The sequence below is a fragment of the Chamaea fasciata genome, unplaced genomic scaffold, assembly GCF_029207755.1.
Source record: "Chamaea fasciata isolate MVZ Bird 193981 ecotype frontalis unplaced genomic scaffold, bChaFas1.0.hap1 SCAF_17, whole genome shotgun sequence".
Taxonomy (NCBI): Eukaryota; Metazoa; Chordata; class Aves; order Passeriformes; family Sylviidae; genus Chamaea; species Chamaea fasciata.
This window is the reverse complement of record NW_027094102.1, coordinates 11,549,037-11,564,701: the sequence shown is the minus strand read 5'-3', so window position 1 is coordinate 11,564,701 and position 15,665 is coordinate 11,549,037. Positions and strand designations below refer to the sequence as shown.

Below are 15,665 nucleotides of genomic sequence, written 5' to 3'. Positions count from 1 at the left end.
AACTGAAACAAAACCAGATCAATAAAAATAAAAAAGAAGAGTATTAGCAGTTAACTGAATTTAAATGATCATGTTAGTTGTGGAGAGAGCTCGGTCCCTGGTTTATGTAACCACATCCTCCATTATCTAACTTATTTCCTATTTCTTTTATAATAGTGTGACAGCATTCCTCCTTCTTTATTGCTCAGAGAATGCCCTAAAATAGCCTGGTTTCGTTTATCAGCTGTAATGACACCTATTTCTCTGTGCATGGTTTGGGCGGTGGTGATTGAAGGCCTCACAAACAGGTTGTTTGTTCTCTGCTGATTTTATTGTGCCAGTCTCACTCCTTTCTTCTCTTTTCTCTGTTGCAAGTCTTTCAGAACACCCCTTTCTGTATAATTGCCTACTTTCAGCTCTGTCTGCACAGCCTTTGGACCACTGATGATATCTGATGTGGTTTAAAAGAAAGTAAAAATCAGATGCAAATATTTAGGGAGATATTCTTTCCTCCAGAGAAGGGCAAAGCCAAAACACTTTCACAGCACTGCAAGGCTGGTGAACTCTGTTTAATCAGTGTTTTCACCTGCCATGTCTGCAAAGGTATTTACACCACATTTTGGCTCAGAGGCATTGAAATGGGATGGGCAGCAGCTGTGAGGGCTGTGGGGCTTAGCAGAGGAACTGGCACAGAAGGACGTGTTTCACACCAGGGGTGGACAGGGTTACCCATCACTCAGAGATGTCTGTGCATGGGACAAGGCTCTGGAAGGTGTTTGTGGGACAATTCCTCTGTCAGGATCTCTTTGAAGACATGGGCAGCACACACTGTGGAGGGGCTGAGTTTACCCTGAACCACCACACACCTGTGAATTTTGCATTTAAGGTAAACCTCTGGATTATTTTTGCTCTGTTTGCCTTGCTGCATTTTTTCATAGTCGGTGTGTTTCCCTAGGCCTGTTTCATCCTGTGGAAATTTAGAGAGGAGGATGAGGAATAGGGAATAAAGGGGAGAGAAAGAAGGCTTCAGCTTTTATCTAACACCCAGAATAAAATCATTGTTGGACACATTTCTGTTTGGTTTTCCATCTGTAGACCAAGAACACTGTCTTTGAAAAAAGGAAACCTAACTGCTGGTTGCAGGCCAGGCTGGGTGAGGCTTGCAGCACCCTGCTCCAGAGGAAAGTGTCCCTGCTCATGGGCAGGGGTTTTGGAACAAGCTTGTCCTCAAGGGCCCTGCCAACCCAAGCCTTGCAGAGATTCTGTGATTATGAGTTTTGTTCCTGTTGCTTGAAAAATGGCCACTGTTTCAATTTATTGTGGGAGTGAAATATTCTGTGCACTTCACCACCAGTCTGTGATGCTGCCAAATTTATATTTTGTAAATAAAAATGAATTTAAATTTCCCCTGGGCTACAGACGGGGGCTGTATCATGCTGGTAGTTGAGAGAACACAGGTTTTAGTGGTGTTTCCAGCTACCTGTGCACCCAGTTTTCTCCTTATCTCCCCCCAGTCTGCCTAGGGGAAGGGCTGGGGACTTTACTGGAGTGCCCAGATTCTGGATGGCCTCTGTTGGTTGGAGTGACTGACTGAGTGACCTCAGTGTGGGTGTGCAGAGGGGAAGGCAGAATTCATCGTTGCACCTGTTTTCTCTCTCTTTCTGTATCTGAAAGTATCTGTTCAGGGTTCCCACAAAGCTGCTGCTCATGCCACGCTCCTTTTTCTTCCCTTTGTGCATTCTCAGTGTCTGTAACCTGCTGCTGGGAAACAGAATTTAATCAGTGCACTGCTAATAAACTCTGCCTCCTGCTCTCCATAGGGTCAGGGGACACAGGCGCAGGGCCCCAGACGAGGAGGGACATCTCCACTCGCTGTCATGTCTTTACTGACAGCAGCAATTTCTTACAATTAGGCTCCTGCAGCAGGTACTTAACCCGGGGGCAGCAGCTGATTGTCTATGTTTAACTTCACTCCTCGATTTGAGCTCTGTGTTCAAACCCCAGCGTCCCCCCACGGCTTCCTTTCCTCTGTTCTTCCCCTGATGGAGGGTTACAGAGCTGTGACAATTGTTATTGATAATCTAAACCAACCTTTTCTTTTCTATGCCTCACCCTGAGAGAGAGGACAGCAGAGAACAAAATGAGCTCTGTGACACTCAAAAAGGAATGAGCAAAACTGGCCTTAAAAGTCAGCTTTTCTGTGAAATTCTGATGGCAGAAAAAGCAGTCTCTGGACATTGTTTTCTCAACAATGTCTTTTTACCTGGACTGAGAGCACAGATTCCACTGAAGGATCACTGGAGAGTTTGTTCCATTCAGGCCACTTAGAATCATCAAGTCATTTAGGTTGGAAAACCCTTTCAGATCAAGTCCAAGTGTTGACCCAGGACTGCCAATTTCGCAATTAAACCATGTCCCCAGGTGCTCTACAGCTACATGTGCTTTAAATCCCTCCAGGGATTGTGACTCCAAAAGCTCCCTGGGCAGCCTGTTCCAGCACCTGACCATCCTTTCTGTGAAGAATTTGTCTTCATATCCAACCTGAACCTCCCCTGGCCCAGCCTGAGATCGTTCCCTCTCCTGTCCCTGTTCCCTGGGAGCAGAGCCCGACCCCCCCCCGGCTGTCCCCTCCTGTCAGGGAGTTGTGCAGAGCCACAAGGTCCTCCCTGAGCCTCCTTTTCTTCAGGCTGAGCCCCTTTCCCAGCTCCCTCAGTTTCTCCTCATAGGATTTTAGCTCCAGACCCCTCCAGACTTGCATATCCCAAGGATTCCAGAAAGGCTCCTGGCTGCTGAGTGTTTGCTGCAGCCCACTGGAGTAATGAAAGGTAGCAAAGCATCAGTGGGTGATGAGGTATTAAAAAACGCTGTTCAATCCTTGACTTTGATGTGAACGTTCAAAATGTAATTAATGGTTCAAGCAGGCTGAAATAAAAATACAGCATTTGCACAGTGAAATCCCAGAGACTGCAATTTTCCTTGCATGGGTTCAGGACTCGTTTCAGTAGATCTGTCGCAGCTGTTTCATTGCTTAAGCTTCTTAAGAATTTCCTTTTTTTCCCCCAAGCTCTTAAGACACATAGGAAATTTTACTTCTAGGTACACAGTTTACACCAGTATCTGATCTCTAAAGTATTCAGATAGAAACGGACTAGCCCAATCTTGCATTGGTGGGTATCTTTGTATAGTTCAAGCCGAGATATGTATTAGTAGCTTTTATTCCACTAGCCAAGTGCAACATTACAACTCTTCAGATATTTTCTTGCATTATTTGGAAGCTATCATTCCAAGAATACAGAAATTTAGACACTTGTCCAGTTTCAAATATCAGCACTATCAGGATAGTACATGAGTCATAAATTTTCCTTACCTTGTGGAAGAAAACATTATGAAAAAGGTGATATTAGACAGGTCCCAGGAATAGGAGCTACAGACCTTTTGAGACTGAATACTCACAGAGCTAACAGGCAGCAGGAATTATACAGAGAGGACAGTAGGACCACTGCCTTTTGAAAACAACAATACAAAATCTCATCCTGGAAAAGGAGGTTTCAACGGCTTCTGCTGTGGAGGAAATCAGAGTGGCAACAGGAAAACATTTTCAAAATTATATAGTCTCAGTATTCAGGAAAAAAGGAAATAGAAACCAAGAGACAAAAACTGGAAACAATATAAAGCTTTCCAGGGCCAGCTTCTAGTTTTTGATTTAATTCCAGTTTGGTTTCTTCCTCTCTGAACCTAAAATTTAAGTAGTTTTTACTCAACTATTCTCCCTCTGCTTAAAGATCTAGGTGGCAGCCAGGGACACCTCAGAACGTGGGTATTTGAGACCTGATTTAGAACTGTCAGCCTGAGAACAGAGGGTTTTTGGGGAAAATGTGTTATAGTGGGGTCTGCACTATGGATTTTACCTTTTTGCTCTGTAACCAAACTCATCTGTGGTTCACAGGCTGGTTACTTGGTCCACAGACTCTTTCAAACTGTGTGTGTGTGCTGGAGCTTAGAGCATTTCCAGAAACATTTGGAGCAGAATTAGAAGCTGGTTGCAGGTAGAACGGGACAGGACAGGAAGGGAAAGGGGGGAAAGTAAAAGGGAGGGGAGGGAATGGGGGAGAGGAGGGGATTAAAAACTGCAGGAAATGTTCCCTAGCCCAGCTTCGGGCAGACAACTTGGTGAGGTGATGATCAGGTTGTTCCTCACTCACAGGTCCAGTCAGCACATCTGACATCCATTAACTAAGCATCCTCTAACTGCTGATTCACTCCATAACATGACTCTTTTAAAGCCAATAATTCTAATTTAAAAATAAAATAAAGGCAGTATAACATTAACATGGTGGTGAATTGCCATTTTCAGCTGTTTTACTGCATTTCTGGGAAAGGTTTTTGCCTCATCTCAGGCATGTCCTGAGTTGGGCTCTGCAGCTGAGTCCTTGCTGTTATGCAGAGTTCAGCAGGGCAAATATCTTCATTTGCTTTTGCTTTTCTTTCCTTTGGATGCACTTTGGAATGAGGCTTGGGATTACCTTTCCTGTTTAGGAAGCTGAATATTTTCAGAGAACCTTTCTTTTGTTGACCTAATTTATCTGTACAATTCACCTGTAGAAACATAAATTTCAGGTACTTACAGAAAATTAATGCTTAGCACCTCATGCTAAGTATATATGTGTATATTCATGCATAAAAAATTCCTTATTTCTAAATTAATCTTTTTTGTTGTTGTTTGACATAGAGTTAAAGGCTCACTTTTAAGAGGTGTTTTCTGGGTGCTGAGGGATTGACACAATTTATAGGAAAACCTAAACCATTTGCTAGCTTTAGACCTCTGGTCTTTTAATATCCATCCCATTTCCAAAGTGTCTGCACGTGTATATCTATAAAAAGATGCAGAATTCTTTCCCATTCCAGTCCTTAGGGGATTTTTAGCAGTAATACAGAATATGCAGGTTGTTAAAATGTATTTTCTGCTTATGCATGAATAGATTGAAGTCAGAGGGGCTGGTGCATGTGCTTTACTTTCAAGAATTACTAGAAGGGTTTTTTCCCACTTTAATTATCTCTCACAGAAGTGTGACTGGTATTCAGAAGTCCTTCCAACTTTTTTGTTCCCATGAAAACATTTTTTTTCATTGGCTGAAGTCGTGAGAGACTATGAGAAGTGGGAAGAACCCTGAATTGTGCTATAAATTAAGAAACTTTATGTGAAATTATGTATTTTCTGATTACTTTGTTCAGATATATATTGAGCAAAAGAGCAAATACAGGCTGAAGAAATGTCAGATAAACAAACTGACATCTGTAGAATTTTTATGGTCTGACTTATCTCAAACACTGATTTTACTCAGTCATCCTTCATTCTTTATATCTACATGTCTAGTGGCACATGCATTTATATTTTATATAAAGGGCAGAGTGTAGTCAGAGCATTTGAGTTAGGCTGTTAAAAATAAATTAAGGAACAGCAGGTGAAAATTATTCCTCCACATGAATATTCAAAGTGTACCTCAGCCAGATACTCCAGAAAGAATAATAAAGAGCAAAGAAACTTTGATGGGACCAAGGCGTGGAGATGATCTGAAATTAAAGTTTTATTGGCACAAAGTTGAGATGACTCAGAAAACTTACTCAGGAGTGGCAGGATCTGCCTGTACACCCAATTCCAGAACATCCAGGAGTTTAACAGGTGAGGGGACACTGGGAAGTTGGAAATCCAGCAGCTGATCTCTTAATCTTGATTCTTTCACTCTGGGGCCTCAGTGTGAGCAGAGTGGGTTTGGAGGTGCCAGGAGGCTGTACGGGCCATGGAGCTGAATTCAAAGCTGGGAGACTTGAATTCATTCCTTCCCCAGGGGGCATTTCCTGTGTGTTTGCATCACTCAGGGCTGGACTCGCCGAGGTCATTAAGCACTGTCAAGTAGGCCATCAGCTACTATTATTTTTTAATGTTTTTCTTTGTAAGAACAAAGAAAGCTCAACTTCCCCACCCCTTACTTGACGGAATCCTGCTGTCACTGTTGGATTCGGTGAGATTTCACAGGAATCAGGAGCACTGTTCAGGGCCCCCTGACAGGAAATTTCCAGGCAAAACTCAGGAGGCAGAATGCAGCTGTGGATCTGATTTTCATTTCCCTATCACTCCATACGCTGTACAGACAAGAACAACCAGAGCTGTGCAGTGCTGGGACACTCCACGCACAACAGGAAGCGTGTTAATGGACATCTGCTTTGTTTAAATACTGTGAAAAACAAGGTTCACTTTCCTGGTAAAATTTTAAAAGTTTAATAAAAGGACAACAGGAGACAGAAATAAAGCAAAGGGTTAAAACGGCTGGGTGCTTGGCATCCAGCCAAGGGCACACCTATCATCTTGGAGCTATTCCTTCATCTTGGAGCTGTTCCTTCATACCTTTTCCATTACATCAGCCTGTTGCATATTCATAGACTAATATGCATATTCATATTTTTCCAAGAACTGTTTAGCATGGCCTCTCCTTGGGCCCACCTTTTAAGAGCATGCTGTTTCTTGGCTGTGGTTTTATTATCACCTCCAGTTTGGGCTGTGGTCCACACTTTCTTCAGACAGCAGATGCTGATAGTTGGCATATCAATGGCAGGGTCCTTATCTCATGTTCACTGTATGTTATCCCGACCAAACAGACAATTCACTCATAACTATATCAGCTACCACTGCTGCCATGTCTAAGTTTTTGTTCATAGCAGAAATAAAAGCAAAGTTATTTTTACATTATACATATAGCATTCGTCTTGTTAGGAATATTAATCCACAAACGCCAGAGGTTTATGTCCAGAAAGGAGACAGAGGAGTCCTTTGACTTTATTCAAATAAAGGGAGAGGCCATGGGACATTTCCCTTGGGGTCTCTCAGATTTTTGAAGGACGCAGCCTCCTATTTTATCTTAATTTCCCGGCCACATTTCCCTCTCTCTTTTCCCATTGGCTGAGGTACTTGAGAGGTACAGACTGCCCGGAGTGCCCAATACCTAAAATTCCCCTTTAATGTATAACCTTCCCTTTTTATTTTTACTTCTTACGGAATTTATGGGTTTTCCCCATCGTTTTTTTCATCTTTCAATATCCAGTTTCATTCATCAGCAAACCTACAGTTTGTTTGTAAAGGCAAATACCTTCTTTTCCATACATCAATCAGTGGGATCCTTCCCACTGTTTCTTTTACCTCTCAGTGCTGGTTTTATCTACCAGGAGACCCACTGCTTGTGGAATCCTCCCATTTTGAGGAGGCTGAAATCTGATCTTACTCTCCTTACGTTATCTCCTCCCTTGACCCAAACCCTAGACTCCTCCCCTGCAATATGGGAAGAGCCTCTCTCAGGCTGGACAGGTAACTATGGTCTGTCCTGCCATGGCCAGACCCTGGTATTATGTTGCGGGGCTGCAGGGATTCCACAACTCATACAGGTTAGCACCTGGCCAGAGTCTAATAAGCCCCGTGCTAATGTATCAGTCTCTGAGGGTCCAGCCTTTGCAGTGAAGTGGCTAAAATTAATTTCAGCGAGGCTGCTCTTCAGAGGTGTTTTGTAAAGCAAAAGGTTTAATAAGAAAAAATAACAAAATAACAGACGTTACTGAAAACAAATGGTAAGCCGAGCACAGGTGTCTGAGAAAACCTCAGACACCCTTCTCAAACACTCCAAAAAGCCTTTCTTTCTTCTTTTGTGCTCTATCCTAAATAGTGAATGTTTTAGGAGGGGCAATTTTGCTTGCTGGCAATAAGATCACCAAGAGGCTTTGACTTACACTCTCAGAGCCCAATCCATGCCCTTGTGCTGGCGCGGAGTCAATTACATAAGAGAAAAACACGGAACTTTCTAGTTAAACTTCCTAAAATGTCTAAAGGTAAACTGAAACTCTTTCCCTATTTGGAAAAGCAGGGGGTGTGGGAAATGCATTCCTACACACAACCGCTTGTTTGTAGACAGACAAATCTGTCATCCCCCTCAATCTTGATATTTGCGAGAAGCCAATTCTATAATGTGTATCTTTAATACGTATTTATTTATTTTATAATACGTATTTATCTATATGTATTTATTTTAATAATACATATTTTGCAGCATAACCGATGTCAAACTGTGTTTTTATTCCCCCTCCTGCCCTACAGACCCCGTGCACGGGCCGCAGAACGTGGAGGTGGTGGACATCCGCGCGCGGCAGCTGACGCTGCAGTGGGAGCCCTTCGGCTACGCCGTCACACGCTGCCACAGCTACAACCTCACCGTGCACTACCAGTACGTCTTCAACCAGCAGAAATTCGAGGCTGAGGAGCTCATCCAGACCTCCTCCCACTACACCCTGCGAGGGCTCCGGCCCTTCATGACCATCAGGCTGAGGCTGGCCCTCTCCAACCCTGAGGGCAAAATGGAAAGCGAGGAGCTGGTGGTGCAGACTGAGGAGGATGGTGAGTTGTTGACGCTGTTGTACACTACAATGACACAGACTCTGACTTCAGAAGGCTGAAAATGATTCTTTTACTTTTGGGATGTGTCTCCCTTTTATACTGTTCTACACAGACCAATCTGATTGGTGAAAAGAAGACAAACTTCTTCATTCACATTGGTCAGACAAGAGGGACATCAAGAAGAAGTCCCTCCTAGGGAAAGAATGTAAACAAAGTTACAGTTACAAAAACACTTCTCTTGTTTACATTCCCTGGGAAAAGAATTTCAGAAAACCAAAACATCTCAGGCACAAAACCAGGGCTACAAGTTGTGGTGTGTTGGGAAAGATGAAAGTTTACAGCAAAGTTTTACAGATATGAATGCTTAGCAGAAGGCTCTCTGAATGTAAAACCTGAAAGCAGAATAGAGATAGGAGCAAGTTTTGATATAAAAGAATAAAAGATCTCTAAATTAAGGATCGCTGAGCCAGTTGTTAATGGACAACTAAGTAGGCCAAGGTTATGTTGAGTTGGAAAGAGGTTTCATGGCTAAAGCAAAGGATGTGTTGACCACAAACAAAGATGTTTTTAGCAAGCAGAAAGAGGTCTTAAGAAAAGCAAAAGATACTATAGGCAAACAAAAAACATGTTTTTACCAAGTAGAGAAAAGGTCTAAGAATTTTCCACCGCAAGAAAACTGAAAAACAACTTTAGGCTTAAACTGTACCATAATATGGTAATGATAGTAGTTATGATAGGCTGTAGGTAAATGTAAAGGTATTGTGTATGATGCTGATTGGGTTTTATGTATTAAGATGCTCTGTAAAGAGAAGGAAATAATGCACTGTAACCAGAGATGAAGGGGCTTCAGGTTTGGCCTATAAGCTGATGCTGACAGCTTTAGGCTTGGCTCTGTTACCCACGACTGCTGTGACTTCAGTCTATGGAATAAACAGCACCTTTAAAGAGCCTCCTGGAGTCCCCCATCTCTCGTTCAGGCTCTTGCAGTGGTGGGGTGGTGGGGTTTTGAGGGAAGACTCATCTTCAAGTGGTAAATAACAACTTAACCCTCTGTCCCACAAGGCTGGTGCAGCTTTTCTGGACAGTGTGTTTGTTTTGAGTGTCAAACTTGTAGGTTTAAATGATTTCCATTTCACAGCCATGTTCTTGAAAGGGCAAAGGTCCCTGAAGTGCTTGGGCATGACAGACACCAGTCTGAGCAGCTGTTAAAGAGCTCCAGGTTTAATTCTTCCTGTTCTGAACCACCCAGCATCTTCCTTTATCATATGGGCGAATGCAGTCCTGGTATTTCTTGATTTTTCTTGTGCCTTCACACAAAAGAAGGCATCCCCAAAAAAGTGTAGATCCTTCCTTTCCAGAGTGTAGCTTAATAGTGATCTTCTGGACATCACATTTTATAAAGACCTCAGAAGCAAAATTAATTGTGGGTATAAAAGAACGGTTGTGGATATAACAGAACAATTTTCTAGAGGAACTGATGGAAAGCCTCAAAGCCTTGTTATCCCACCAGAGCTATTTCAGACCAAGGAATAAATTCCTCTGCCTGGGCTGTAGAAGTTGCTGTCCGAAGTTTCTCTCAGCTGAAAGTGGCTCCTCCAGCCCCATATATCACATTGGGAGACACAAAAGGATGGCAGATATTTCAGAAAAACAAGCAGGGTTTTTATCAGACAGGCTTGGGAGTGCATTTAGTTGGTTATCTCCCACAGCATTAACATTTTGCTGGAGTAGGTGGATTTTTGAGCTGGCCTTGTAGCTGTAATGAAATATAAATCTCACATTGTTACTTTACTAAGCCAATCAATCTTTCCTACTGATAAAGGTGTGCAGCCCCGTAGCATCTCCATGCCAAGGTGCAGTCTGGCTGTTCAGGTGGAGAGTTCTGCTGTTGTGTGGGTGGAGAAGGACAAATTAAATTCCCTGCTGCTGCTCTGCTGTACTGGAATAAAATCATACTGAAATTAGCGTCATATTTTCATGGGTTCTGATTTTATTTGTCACTTAGTGGTTATATTAGGGTATTGTTATTTGAACCAAAAGTTGAAAAATAAGCCTTTCACATTGATAGTAGCTTGGTAATGGTAGTGCCTTGAGGGATTTTAATTTTTAATTTTATTTATTTATTTTTAACGCTCAGCTTTCTGTCTGGTGGCCTTTTGGTGTCTCATGTGTGTGCAGCTGGAGCTGGTGGAGTTTTTAACACGGTTTGTTGGGGTTTCTTTTCCCTCTGCAGTTCCTGGACCCGTTCCCTTGGAATCTATCCAAGGAGGACCTTTTGAAGAGAAGATCTACGTTCAGTGGAAGCCTCCAAATGAGACAAATGGCATCATTACACTCTATGAGGTGAGAAGAACAGATTGTTTTCAAGGAATACGTGCCACAGGGCCCTTTTCATGTGTGTTTAAACCAATCCTGAGCTCTGAGAGATCTCAGCAGGTGCTAAAAGAAGCCTGATTAAAATAAATAAGAATCTTCAAGATAGTCTGTTGCCAACTCTAAAAAAATTTCCCAGTTCAAAAAAGAAACATTTCTTTCCAATATTTGTGGCAAATTGTGAGCCACACATTTCCCCATGTCTCAGGTGCCCTGTTTCCTTTTGCAGTAGCTCCAAGGTCTGGTTTTTGGTTTCTTGGGTTTTTTTTTTTTTGTTTTTTTTTTTTTTTTTTTTTTTTTGGTTTGTTTTTGGTTTTTTTTTGTTTTTTTCCTTCTTGAGGTAAAACACTGCTGGGTTTTATACCTGCACACTGTAACTGATTCCTCTTTGCCTTCCACCACTCACAGCACTTCCTGGCAATATCAGCAGAGTGGAACCATCAACTCTTATATCTTTTTGAACATTTCAGTGATAATATTTGTCTCTCCCAACAATTTCTCTGATGATAAACAAACTGTAGAGCTGGTTATGGGATGATCACTGACCTTCCCGTGCTGGATGAGAAATTAAATGTGATTCTAGAGTGTATCAGAGGTGGTATGAAGGCAAGGGGGTGTTATTGCTGTCATGTGCTCCTGGTGAAACTCTCTATAATGTCATGTACACCCAAATATGTGGAACAGGAATACAAGAGGAGGGACTCTTGAGGGGATCATATGAAATTAAATGCAGTCCTACTAGAGAAGGTAAAGGCACTTTAGCCTTTAGGATTAAATAGCAGAAAGTGGTGCACCAGTACTGGCTGAGTGTGTCAGTTTATGGGTTCAGTATTTACCTCTGTAAGATTAGATAAAGTAAAAATAATTTCCTCTTTATGGTGACATAAAACCCCTCACTGTGGCTTGTGCAGCATTTCCTGACACAGAGGGGGCAAGAACCCATATTTCACTCTCTCTTTTGTGCTTTTTGTACAAACTCAATTTAGGAAAGCCACAGGTGCAAGAAGCAGCTCTGCCACTGCCCATGAGGTTCTGCCCCTTTCCTCTTCCCACCCTCCATTTGGGACAGGGTGTCCTGTGACTTGTCACTCCCAGATGTCCCTACTAGCACTGGCTCTCTCTGTCACAGTCAAATGGGAAAAATGAAGCAGCTTTAACATCACTGAGACCTTACACTCCAGCATGAGCAACGGATGCAACTTTCTCCTGTAACTTCACTTTTAGGTCGTCATGTGGCTCACAAAGGCCAGGCTGAGTTTGATACAGACTCACCAAACAGATGAACAGAATTTCCTCTTGCTAATTTAGTGGCATTTCAGCCGGAATTTCAGTCATTTCAAGGCTGAAATCCTTGACTAACTCTGGAGTCATAGTTGGTCACTGTTGAGACACTTGAGGATTTAAATGCGTGCAGGGTGCAAATCATCTGTCAGTGCTAAAATAAAACCAACTCTCATCATTTCATAGTCTTTGAGGGTGTCAGTGCTAAAATAGAACCAACCCTCATCATTTCATGGTCTTTGAGGGTGTCTGTGAAAGGAATTAGGCAATGAACCCGGGTGTGTTTTAAAGGAATTAATCTGGATAGAATCAGTTACAAGTTCATTTTTTTTCCAGCAACACAGGTGACCTATAACAGAACATATTTAAAATAACCCGAGTCAAATGATGCAAATGATGCAAAAATAACTCCTTTTAATTTTTAAAGAAGCAGTTTCTTACTAAAATATTGCCTTGGGCTCAGCTTGTTGAAAGGACTTCAGCAATCTGAGCAGCTTTTCTGGCTGAGCAGCTGCATGAGACACTTTAATGCCTGCAGGGTTGTGATGCATCATGACAGTGCCTTTGCCCCTGAAGTCATTTCATTGCTCCAGTCTCAGCGGAGGCACAAACAAATTTTTCTTTTCTGATAATGACTCTCTGCATATTTGGCAGCTGGAGACAAAGAGAAGTCAAGGTGAATTCAAACTCTTCCTCCTTTTCCTACTTCCCCTCATCTCCTAAAGGATGAACATCCGACTGCTAGAAACACCCTGAGAACCAGAGTGCCTAGAGGTTGTCGCAATGAAAATGTTGTCCTTTCCTGCCCCTTCTTCCATATGAAAATTCCTACAGAACCTTTGCACTCTCCATGGAAGCCTGAGACAAGTCCATCAGCTGGAGATGAAAATACAGGAGAGCACAACAGGGACAAATAGCCAGGGAACTCTCAGGGTGGTTTGCTCCCTTTGGAACATGGGGGTCCCTGCAGATGGAACCCACAAAATTCCTGTCCACTGTTACTGGTGTCACTGGGAATTCTGCTCTGTCCTGGGAGATTCAATGATCTTTCCAGTGAATTTGCAGCTCTCTGGAAGCTCTGCAATTGTGTTGCTGAAATTGAGGAGAAAAAAAACCACAAAGGCCTGTGAGCATTTAAGGAAAAGTTCCCTGTAAAGTATTTATAAGTATTATCACTTTATGAACTTGAGTTAGTGGTGTCAGGTCCTGCATTACTCCTGGAGGTAGCTGGCTAAATTCACACATAGGAATTATGTCACTGAGAGTCTTAAACCCCTCTGGGTACAAACCGTCCTAATAAAAACAAATAAAGCCCCACCTTCTCCTCCTAAGTTATAGTCCCCTCCTCATCATCACCATCACAGTCTGATTCATTGTATCTGGATTTTGTATTTCCCCTCTAATCCCGTTTTAAAAAAATGTTATAAGCTTCAAAAATGCTTCAAAATAATCACACTGTCTATTCTATTTGCATCTACTTGCTTCCCTTTGGGACTGATTTTCTTCTCAGGCCCCTAATCATTCTTGCAGCTCCCTGCCAGATGTCCCTATAACCCAAATTGCCGTTGCAGTTTTCATATCCACTGCTTGGGTGCCAACTGGGCTGGGATTCAGCAGCACAACCTTCAGCAAGTCTTTTGGCAGCCAGAAGCACTAATTTCATAATGGCTGAATACTTCTAAAGGGCCTAAAGAGAATGGAAGGACCTTCATGAACCTTTTTGACTCCTGCAAGTCTTTTCTGATGGATATTTTCCCTTCAAAATGCTATTGTTGCCTTTTAACAAAGCAAGACCGTTGTGTTTAGAAGTGGTTTAAACCCCTCTGCATTCAGTTGCAGAATGAAATGTATCACTGAGTACAGAAACAGCTGGATTTTTAAACGGGGAGCTTTTAGATCCCTTGTAATTGCAGTTCTAGATCCTTCTCTAATTGCAGTCTCTTTCTGGGGAGCAGAAACCTCTTGTTCAAGGCAACTTGGAAAGATCTGGGAATTACAAATTGGTTAATCAGTGCTGGAAGGATTAGGATGTGAGCTGGGTGGAAAGGGAGGATGGAACAGATCACCCTGGGGTGCTGGGGAGCCCAGCAAAGCTCACAGGGGTGTGGTGAGACAGGAGGTGTCAGTCTGTCTGTCCATCAGGAAAGCCAGGGAGATGCACAGGCTGCTGTTGGAAGCGACAGAGGGAAAGCCTAAAGGAGGTCCCCAGGTGGCTTCAAGGTGTGCAGGTACCTGCAGGAGGCAGGCAGACCAGTCTGGCTCAGAAAGCCAGCTGACAGCAGAGCTGGGCTTTGCTGGTTCCTTGGTTGGGGTAAAATGCTCCACGCAGATGGTTCTGCATGTGACACTCATGGAAGAGGCACTATTTCTCTTTAATTGTTCTTATTGTCTCTGGGAGCAGCCTGTGAGTGGCACAATTCCATGATATCTCAGTAATCCTGCCCCACAACCAGTCTCCTGGCAGACTGAAAGCACCACGACTTACTGAAATTTTTATTTTACATTTTTTTAACCAGTCCTGAAAAGCTGCTCTGCTTTAAAATCCCTGATTATCAAATGCTGCTCATTGTCCTCACACCATGTGGGAGTTCAGCTTCAAAGCCTTTGTGTACAAAGACATGCAACAAAGATTTATTCCTTTTAATTTATTTTTTCCCTAAGTGTGTGTAAAATCAAACTACCATCAAACAGACTTGCACTGTCATTGGGCTGCAAGGGCAAGCAATCTAATTTAAGGTCATGGACCAGCTTTGGCACTAAAATTCTTCTGCTTTTAGATGACATGAGGTTGTCTTAGATGTGTGTTTTGTGCAAACTTGCATCTAGAAAATTTAAGTAAACAAAACTTATTTATATCTGCATTTTGCTGTTCCTTTGGGCAGCTGGGAGCTTTCAGGTGCACTCAGTAAGTGATGCTGGCTCTTACCTTTGTAAATACATTCTTTGCATGTATGCTATTTCTCAGAATTGTCAGTTTTTAGAATATTAAACAGGAAGAAAGAAAGAGAAACCCGCCTATCGTTGCTGTCTGAAATACTTGTCACATCCCTTTGGGGAAGGCATGGGTAGGGGTATTACAATTCTAACAGCATCTAAAGGGTGGATCCCAAATATTCTGCTCCTTGGCTGGAAAGATGGCTCCCAGACTGCTGAAGTCCTTTCAGTGAGCCATGCCTAAGGGCAGTGTTGAAACAGCAAACTGTCTTTTTAAACATTGTAAGGTGCAGTCCTGTAATCACTTATGTCCTCATCTTTAGGATTGTTAAATCCCTGGTGGTTTGAGGGAAAAATAAGGATGCATTTGCAGCTTCTAACTAGCTAGTTTTGTCAGTCACTGTTTCTGAAACGCTGTAAATCTCTATTTTGATGCCAGGAATAATAATACAGGGGACTTTCATATACAATTTCAGCTCTTTAATGGGATGCTTGGAGCCTAGTACATCTAATCCCAGTGGATTTGAGTTTAAATTGCACTTCAGAGGCTACAGATCCTCTTAGTTACCATGTAGAATTGCAATCTGCCCTTCTTCATCTCTCCAGTTGCCAATATGCCATTCCTTCTCCCTCACCTCACTCCCTCTTGCTCTGCAGGAGAGGT

General features: G+C 42.6%; 1 protein-coding gene across 5 annotated transcripts in view; it reads left to right on the top strand.

The window, feature by feature from the left end:
* Positions 1 to 15,665, top strand: part of PTPRT (protein tyrosine phosphatase receptor type T) — a 339,897-nt gene that overhangs the window by 170,195 nt on the left and 154,037 nt on the right. For all 5 annotated transcript variants that reach the window (XM_066198774.1, XM_066198773.1, XM_066198770.1 and 2 more), the window contains exons 9-10: positions 8,117 to 8,413; positions 10,647 to 10,756. In XM_066198774.1, coding sequence (XP_066054871.1) covers positions 8,117 to 8,413; positions 10,647 to 10,756 — 407 coding nt within the window. The remainder of the gene's footprint in view (positions 1 to 8,116; positions 8,414 to 10,646; positions 10,757 to 15,665) is intronic.